Below are 9,910 nucleotides of genomic sequence, written 5' to 3' on the forward strand. Positions count from 1 at the left end.
TTTGATGAAGTGTAAAGTGTATTCAAAATGTAATTGATAGCAAATGAAGGTCACAACTCTGTCCTAAGACCGCATTTATCACCTGCAAAAGGTCCGAAAAGACAAGAAAAATATTGCTTTTGTAAACATCGAGGTAAGTTGTGCAGTACGCAAATTAGCTTATTTGAAGTGCAAAATTAAAAGCGAAATATTGTCTAAATCGTGCTACAACGTGTGTGCTTGTGGTTTATCCCGCATTTCTTTTTCCATATTGGCTTACTTCTCGGAAAATCCCGAGTAGTTGATCTTTGATCTGGAAACATCTGATTTTTATAGAGTAATGCGGGAAAATATAGCTCGATTTGCAAGCGATATTGTATATTAAGGTTATGGAGCGTACCTTCTTCAGTTGGAGAGCCCTGTATACTACGTAAGCGTATAAGTTTAAGCTTGTAAGCTTATATTTATGAAGATTTTGTCTCTGTTTCAAATCTAAACATCATTAATTTAAATTTGTAAAGTGATCTCTATTAGGATTCGTAAGTTGTAGTTGTTGCTAGAGCAGGTAGTAATTTTCGTTTAATCAGGTTTAATAAACAACGAAATTCGCACAACATTGTCAGGTCATTCTCCCATTGTTGTCTTTGTTATATCTTGTTGTTCTGTACTATGTAATATTTATAGCATGTTGAGTGTCATGTTGCTGATAAGCTTGTGTTGGGGAAGAAAGTTGGAAAAATTAATTTGTCGTTCTATCACAGCGAGGTTCGTTAGTGTAAAGGGCCTAAAGTTGTGTTTATGAAAAATTTAACAATTACATCGTTATAGCTTGTGCAAAATTCCAGTTTGTTTGATGGTCACGCTCTAAATGCTCATTTCTCTTTGTTTCAAAAACGTAGTATAAGACATAACTTAATTAAATTTTTATTAATTTCGCTCATGAGCTCCAGTAATGTGTATTTTTATACTAAGCCCAATAGCCTGTTCTTGAAAAAAACACATGAAAATGTGAATTTGAATGTTGTGATTTGCCCAAAAACGCACTCGCAATGTGTGATGTAGCAAAGAGTACTGAAGAACAGAATTAAATTACGTTAAGATCCACATTAGGATAAAATGAGACCTTGTTTTTCTTTGATGAGGATTTAGATTTTTGTGATTATGTAAATACTTATCCTCTTGACTGTAACATAAATTAAATTTTGATAGTTATGGACTAAATAGTGGTGGGTACTGACAACACATTTTAATGTTATGATCATAATATTTCAGATCAACAAGCTTCTCAGTGAGTGCGTAGCAATAATTATCTAGATAAAAATTTTGAAACAGTATCACTAACTGTAATGGATTTTTTTGCAAAGATGTTCTTCCAAAATGCCGTTTTACAAAGTTATATAGTGTTGCCATGAAGACATTGCAAAGTCTTTCTATCTTATGTCAGTGGCTGTCACCTGCACTTCAATTTTTCTAACATTTGGATAAGATCTTAGATAACAGAGAATTGCAAGCAATAGTAGACTGACAGAGATAGATATATAACAATATATTGTTTATATTGAATACCTGTTCACAGCTGAACAATGATTCTTAAACAAAGGAATACAATGGCCTCCTTGTTCAAACGAGCGACACACCAGGATATTTAGCTCCATTGATTTATATAACATGAATATTCTTTGAAAACTTCAATATAATTACACAGTTGATTTGGAGATACTTCGCTGTTAACTACAGTTTATCTGTTCAGATTTTTTTCAGAGGAGCTGAAAATTTGAAAATATTATTACCTCTTTGTAAAAAGGTAGTGTTTAATCAGAGGGAGTTTTGTGTTTGAGATTTTGAATAATATTAAAAGGGACTTATTTTTGTGCTGTGATAATTGTTAGTAACATTTTTATTTTCCATGTTAACAGGGCAGTCATGTCAGTCCCTCCTCGCCCTGACCCACCAGTCGTGGGCAAGGTAACACACAACAGTATCGAGCTGTACTGGAAGGCACCTGAAGCTGTTGAACAAGGCCAGGGTGACAGCAGAGCACGTTATTGTATTCAGGAAGAAGAGCTGGGTCCAAAGTCTAAAGGATTTGGCAACGTTTACTCAGGCTACAGTACATCGTAAGCTCTGCTTTCTAGTTCTGTTTCGTATTAATTGTACTTAACACAGTGAAACCTTGATGGGCAAACTAAGCTATTTTTTTAACAGCAAGTTCCACTTGTGAGCAGTCCCATTTCTCTTTTAGTTTTAATGCCAACATAATATTTTTAACCCATGGACTTGTAAACTACAAACCAGCATTGACTGAGAATGGTTTTTGTAACACTGGTGACATCATCTCATTCCACACCAGAAGATATTCTTGATAACCAATTATAAACTGGGCAGAGGTTTCACAAGCATGCCTGTTTGCAAGTATGATGAATGTGAATAAAAATGTATGTATGTAAGCATAAACAAATGAGATGAACTGGGCCTCAGATACACACACTAAAGCTGCAAATTTTGTTATCTTTCAAATTTTGAAGAGAAATTTGACTTTTCTTTATGGCACTTATTTTGGTTGCAAACTTTTCTAACAGAAACATTAATTATTGTGGAATGTTTGTGAAAAGCATGATAAGATAAAAATCTTTCCAAAGTTTAAGAAGTTTCTCTGGAAGGCATTATATTCAGAGCCACCTTGAATTTTGAAAAATTTGAAATCACTCAGAATGCCCGCCACATAATTATTTTAAAACTTTGCAAAGAGTTCTAACTTAACATGCTTATCACAATTTGATGATAAGAAAGTGGGTATCATCTTGTTTTTCAGTTAAAAGTAAGCAAAAATTTATGGTGTCTTTTACAGGCTGTATTGTTGCTATAGTATCCTATTATACCACAAAGATAACCGCAACTTGTTCAGCAACGATTGGGTATTTGTGAAAATTATACCAATATTTTAACATCACTCAATAAAGCTAAGAGTGGTCGTATTGATCCTGCACCAAAGTATAACTTCTGGAAAGTGCTGGAAACTGTTGACAGTCACCTTAAATAATTAAATAGTGTATGATGAATTGAACAGTTCAAACCTATTATAGAGAAGAATATATAGTCTATCACCTAAGAAACAAAAAATATTTTGTCTTTGACTTGTCTTGTTTGCCAGGAATGTTTTTGAAGGTCTGGAGTCTCGCACACAGTACCGTTACAGACTGAAATGTATGAATGATTTTGGCTCAAGTGCGTGGAGTGCAGTGGTGACTGTATCAACCACAAAGAAGCCACAAACCAGTGAAGACCTTCAAAGAGCTGTAACTAAGGGAGATGTGGAAACTGTCAAGAATATCTTACCTGGTAAGCTTCGTATTATTAATCAGTTGTTTCAGCATCAAGCAAAACAGCCCTCTTATTGCCTGTGGTTTGTAAGACTTATTAAAGTTTTTGCTTTTTGTAAACTAAGGTAAAATTAAACCAAATTGAGTGTACATTTTCCTTTACTGACCCACACCTCCAGGCAATCCAGAGGTTAATTGCACTACTGAACAGTCAGTAAAAATCTGCGTATAAGAACCTACATTTTTCCAAGTTTGCTAAAAAGATTCTTGTATGGTTGGTGTCTGCTGAGAATTTACTGTGGTATTAAGTTCTTAGACAGGATCTTGTTTTCTCAAGTCAAAAGATTTCTTGCTGAAAAACATTGTAATTTACAGTACAAATGTAATTTACCAGTTGGTACATGCTATCACTATCAATAAGTGAAGATTGTTTGTACTGCAGGATTGAGCTGGCAAGCTGTTGATTCACCAGACAAATTTGGTTTGTCTCCACTCATGATAGCAGGTTTGTCCTCAATTTCACTTCTTTTTGTTTACATCCTAATTTGCTGTCAGAAGCATTCCACTTAAAAGAGCTTGAGAGCAGTTATTAATAACAATTATATGTTAGATAATAGTATGTTTTGACAAAGCCAGGTGAGAGCCGTTTTGATCTTTGTGCATTTATCAGTTGACGGCCTACAGTAGGCTGATTCTATATAGACTGTTTGCTGGTCTGCAGTTAGCTGACAGGTCACATGTTTTTGGTGATTGTGTTTGGACAGGAGGGAGGGGGCTGTTCTTTAGATGATGTATTTATTTATTATTCTGTAAGAGGGCCTCTAGTTTATTAGTACATACTATTTTGTGTTACCCTTGTTAGATAAAGACTTTACTTACTTACTCACTAACTTACTTACCTACTTACTTACTTACTTACTTACTAAAGAAGATATTGTTCCAGAAAAGAACAGAAGGTCAAGGAAATGTGGGGGAGAAAAATATGTTTTATGAAAAACACACCGGTTGTTCATTCAACTGATTCCCGAAGCCTGTTTCTCAAAGGCCCCAAAAAGTTTTCACACCCGGGAGGCCATAGCAAAATCTCAAACCTTATGATTTCAGAGCAGTTTTATTCACATATTCTTAATATGAACAGAGGTTCTCTTCATACAAGGAGTTTCAGGCATATACACCTCTCTGTCTTTAGATACAGATTAATTAAAAATGGCTCTGCAGGCCCTAAACGTGAAATGGGCCCCAGGGGGGGAGGGGAGGAGGTTAATCAAGAGTGCGATGCCAGACAAATGACAACCCCTTGTCCTCCAGGGTTGGAGGTTTGACAAGTGTTAAACTACCCCACCCTATAAAAACCCATTAAACTCATCACAAATAGATGAGCTTGGGAACTGGTGCCTAAAAGACTAGCAGGGTGCCAAATTCCATATGCTGGAGGGAGGTTTCCATGGCAACCCTGGAAGCGGGAACCATCTCAAGAAGTGGCTGCCAACTGGCACCATCACTCTGAAAGATATCAGTGGAAATAACTTACCTGACCAAATACTTAAGAGGGGAGCAAGAATCCGCAAAGATTCACTAGCATGAGCTGTGCAAATGATCTGCAATGATCAGGTAACTGAACTGCACATGTAGTGCGGTGAAACACAAGAGCCCTGCAAATCCCCTGAGGGCTGCCCCACAGGTCATGTACCGTCAAGGAAAAAACTGCTGGCTGCATTGGTTAGAGTCTCACTTTGCCTATAGGATATGCAGCCACATTTAAATTATTAAAGAAACCCCAAGGGGCATGAGGTGCCCCATGGAACAAAGTGGTCTACTAAGTAATCCATTCAAATGATGTGAACCCTATTTTCCTTACTGTGTAAAATTAGTTACATGTATCTCCATCTGGGCAGTGCTGACAGATTGTAATTTTTCTGTTTCAACTCTAGCCCAACGGGGGTATGTGGAAGTTGCAAGAGTCTTACTGGATAACGGTGCAGATGTGAACTTTCAAAGCAGCAGTGGAAAGACAGCGCTGATGATGGCTTCCTTCTCAGGTCAATTGGTAGTCTTTTTTCCTCTGGCCATGTCAGTATAAATGGGTAACCCGTGATTGCCTAGAATCCCATCCAAGAGGACTTACACTGCTTTCCATTTGTCGAGAACCTGTGGCTCTACCCAATACTGCGTCATCATCATCATCATCATCATTATCAATCCTTGATCCTTGTTGCCCCCAGTGGGGCATGGGGCCGCCACCCAATACAGCAGCAGTGACTCATAAATACGGTCACTAACAAGCCATGAAAATGACTGGTCTAAATTGACTGGTGTCTTAACAGATTTTTATTACAATTGCACATCTAAAAAACTGTTCTTTAATAAGCATCCAGAATGCAGATATACTTTTAAACTTGTATCAGGTTGTAAAACATTAACAATGGAAACATGAACATAGCTGGTTTGAGGGGCCGTATAAACGGGGTTAAAATTATAAAAGCTTATACAGGTTGGGATTTCAGGATGTGGCCGTTGGCCGTATTAACGGGGTGGTCGCATTAACAGGGTTTTCTCATAAGAAAATATGTAATTTTAAGTAAATCTAAATGGTCGTAAGGTGGGGTTTCACTGTAATAATTTGAAAGTAATTAAGGCCCCTCGAGACAATGTTATTGTTCCACATCTGCCATACAGATCAGTCTGAAATTTGGGAATTGCCATTAACTTTGATTTTTTACTTTATTTTTTTCAAACTCGACAGGTAATGTTGATGTTGCGCAGTTGTTAAGACAACGTGGTGCCAACTGGGAATTGCTTGACAAGACAGGTTCAACGGCGCTTCACTGGGCGGTAGATGGCGCTAATTTGGACATGATCCGCTGGATGCTTCAAGATGGCTGTAGGGTGGACATTAAAGACGAAACCTCAGGTGAGAGAATGGTGTACATACAAGGACAATGTTCATCAGTGTCGGCCACGTTCAACGTGTCAGTATTCTAACATTGCTCCGAGGCTTTCAGGACAAAATTGCAAATTTTTGGAAGTTTCTTTTGCCCCTCAATTAACAAGACGACACAAAGGGAACACCAGCAAATGTAGAAGTTTGTCATGAAAGCCTCAGAGCCATCTTAAAATATTGGCCTATTTGCCTAGTGTAACAAACACAGCAGTCTCTAATATGGCTGGAAGTATCACACTAACTTATACTTGTCACAACAATAACGAGACGGTGCGCAATTCTTTATGGAACTGGCTTTGCAGCTTTCTGGTAAAGGACAGGACAAGCTGTTCGGAACATTGAATTGTGTGATTAAAGCATCATCAAGTCAATCAAGCCATATTCGTTTCGCAACAATTTGTTTGATCAGCCAGTGTAATCAAGCATTTTGTTTTTATGCGATGTTAAATATACGTTAAGTTTTGCAAGACAATTTGTATGGAGCATTCATTTAGTATATCGTCCCTAGACATTCTAAGAGGCTTCTGACACTTTATTTTTCAATGTCGGACCTTGTGGGGTCCGCCCTCCTTCCTCTAATTGGCAAAATAGCTAAGGCCCGAAGAGTGGAGAAAATCTAATAACGAGGACGCTCGATCCGCCACGGATTTGGGTAATGTGTCCTCCGCCCTGATCTCCCGAGAAGTCCTCCTAGTATAGTCGACCTGGCGTAGTTGCTACTGTTATAGGACTTTTTACCGTGTTAATTTGGTACTTTCTTCATAGGCTGGACGCCTCTTATGAGAGTCGCTGCTGTCAGCGGTAACGCGAACGTTGCTAAGGTGCTGATCCATCATGGAGCGAACGTGCATACCATGGACAAGGAAGGAAAAAGCACGCTTATGAACGCCGCGCTCAATGGGTTCGAGGCGTTGGTCAAGCTGCTTGTAAAGAAGGGTGTCTCTGTCAAGCTGAAATCAGAGCACGGCAAAACGGCGCTGGATTTTGCGAAATCTTTTGAGCGCGAGCGCGTGATTCACTTCCTGCAAGAGCAAGTGGAAGCTTTGAGGAAGGCGGACAATGAACGCAAGCTGGCGGAGGCGAAAGAACGCAGGCAAAGCCGAGAACAAGTGGACGCGCACGAGTTGAAGTCGGTCGCAAACGGGGCGCAAAGCGTGCCCCCCGGAAAAGAAGGCGGTGCAGTTATGTCGTAATGAACGTCTTTGAATGATATTTTGATAGAATTGGTTGAGATCAACGGAATGCTTTTAAACGGAAATTACACGTCAGATCACTAGACTTGTCAATGGTTGTGCAAATTACTGCAAAATGGGATTTCGGTATCTTTTGAGAATTGTAAAATTACCGTCACGCAACCAGTTTGCTTATATTGTTGTTTGCGGTGTTGAAATTTATCGTGTCGGTTTTTAAGGTTCAAAAATATAATTATTTTAAATACTCATTAATATATTGTGTAAATATTAAATTACCATTGCTGTTAAAGCGAAGTTTAAAAATAAAGCTTAATTTATGAAATGCGCATATGCGTTTCGTCTTAATTTGTGTTAGATTTGAATAACAATAAATTGAATGTTACGTTCCTGTGTGGTCCTTGCCGCCTGGTATAACGGGGGAGGAGTGGGGTGGGACGAGATGGGGTAGAGGAAACGAACATGAAGCGCTGATGCGCAGAGATGTTAGCCCTCGAGCTGGCTTTTCGCGGGGCTCTTCGCTCTTCCTTTCTGTCTTTCCCCGCGAAGAGCCTGCTCGCAGACTACCGAGATGTTTGATTGTTTGAGAGATAGTTTCACCGTTTGGCGCATGTGCAACATCACTGAAGTGAGCAATCTCGTTCCCTGAGTCTTCGTTCCCCTTGATCAGCGGTCGGAAAACGAGAGCTCTGGGAGCGACCATTTTGAAATAATCGAATTCTGGTGATTCTGCCCTTCCAGTTTCACTGCGCAGTCTGCATCTATGGTGCATGCCTAAAATGGTTGTTCCCAGAGCTCTCGTTTTCCGACCGCTGGTCAAAGGGAACGAAGACTCTGGGAACGAGATTGTGACGTGAGCATAAAGAACTTCGGTCATTTCGCCTAGACTACGAGTAGTCGGGAACGAGAAAAGGAACGAGTCCGGGACGAGAAATGAACATGTTCTTTGTGATTCAGTTTCGTTATGCCAACGATGTTGCCTTTTTTTCCCTCGGTCAGAGAAAGCGAACTTTTAAGCACATCTTCCTTTGAACTTTCAGTTCTGGCCAAAGGAAGAATACAAAAGCAAAAACCGACACAACGTAGAATGATTTTTTGAAGGTGTACTATATTTCGACTGGCCAAACCAGCCTTCTTCAGGTACAATCCAAAGGCCAAAGGACTTACAGTGCAGACGAACTGGCTAACAGGCGAAACGACAACAGTAGACTATAAAACAAGCAGATCGACTCATGTCCAAATTTAGCGTAAGGGTTTCACACAGGAAATGTTGAGTTTATTATTCTTATCATTGAACATTAAATGTATCGGGCCGAAGGATTTATTCTGTATATGATCACAACTCGCGATAACGACATTCTACGAATATACCCTCCCTCTCCAATTATCGATGAGTCGACTGTATGTGAACCCAGCCGGGAAAGACTCCTATGTAAAGAGGACGGGGGTAACCTTGGGAAATTTTTGAAATGAAGCCCTAAGAGGTACCAAGATCCTGTTTTGAAGGCGTGGTTTGAAATGTTTTCAACCCTAAGAGATACCAATTCCAAAAAAACACATGACTGACACTTTCATAATCTTCCTAATAGCGATAAACACGATTGTTTCGAACACCTTCTACTCGTAAAGTTGATGGTTAAATAGCTCCTGTCATATGGACCCATATGTGTATCTGCTCCATACCATGTAAAGTGTACTGAAAGCTCTCGCTGTGGACCTTTTGAAGCTAGACACTCTAAGAGGTACCAAAACTGCTCTTTCAACCCCTTAAAAGGTACGACGAGCACCCCGTGTTTTTTATATGGGACTCCCCACAGGATACAAGTATACGCGTAACGTTTCCTTTCAGTGTGATATACATACATACATACATACATACATACATACTTTATTTAATAAGTAGGTCGATAAAATTGGCAGCTAAAAGCTGATGTGGACCTACAATTAGTATATTACATTCTAAATAATGAATGAAAATAAAGTAATCAAAGTAATTATACTGAAAAATTAACTATAATAAAATTTTAGTATACATAATTAACAGTGTCTTTATTCGTTCCAGATAGTCCGTTAAAGGTAATTTTGTCTAAAAAATCAGAATTTTCTTTAAGTGCAAATTTAAAAGAGCCTAGATTCGGTTTGTTTTTTAAGTGTAGGGGCAGGTTACTCCAAAGAATTGACGCACGATGTGAAAATGAATCTTTTACCAAACGGTCTTGTTAGCAGCAGGCAAATAATAAATTTGTAACTGCCGTTGACAGACGTTACTGTTGAAACATGTATTTAAAACTGAAAAGCGTTGTCCTTTTTTAAAATTTCACATCTTTCTTTAGAAAGCGTTTTTATACTCTAAGATCTAGACCTAATGCGAAACTACGATTTTTCAGGCGGACAATTCTTTCAAAAGGTATCCCGGCTGTTTTTTTCCAACGCAAGTAACAACCCCCCAAATAAACTAAAAGCTTAGCGACCAAAACGCC

General features: G+C 38.8%; 1 protein-coding gene across 2 annotated transcripts; it reads left to right on the forward strand.

Moving 5' to 3' along the window:
* The first annotated feature begins 2 nt into the window (after positions 1 to 2).
* Positions 3 to 7,761, forward strand: LOC145500381 (fibronectin type 3 and ankyrin repeat domains protein 1-like). 2 transcript variants are annotated; one of them, XM_081479898.1, is made up of 7 exons: positions 3 to 133; positions 1,896 to 2,096; positions 3,131 to 3,318; positions 3,742 to 3,804; positions 5,231 to 5,338; positions 6,043 to 6,210; positions 7,006 to 7,761. In XM_081479898.1, exons 2-7 carry the CDS (start codon positions 1,903 to 1,905, stop codon positions 7,431 to 7,433), a joined length of 1,149 nt encoding a protein of 382 aa, XP_081336024.1. In that variant the 5' UTR covers positions 3 to 133; positions 1,896 to 1,902; the 3' UTR covers positions 7,434 to 7,761. The 2 variants fall into 2 exon arrangements, with proteins under 2 accessions (XP_081336024.1, XP_081336023.1); XM_081479897.1 differs by lacking the exon at positions 3 to 133 and adding an exon at positions 149 to 409.
* Positions 7,762 to 9,910: the final 2,149 nt, after the last annotated feature.

This window comes from Orbicella franksi, chromosome 10 (assembly GCF_964199315.1).
Source record: "Orbicella franksi chromosome 10, jaOrbFran1.1, whole genome shotgun sequence".
NCBI classification, from domain to species: domain Eukaryota; kingdom Metazoa; phylum Cnidaria; class Anthozoa; order Scleractinia; family Merulinidae; genus Orbicella; species Orbicella franksi.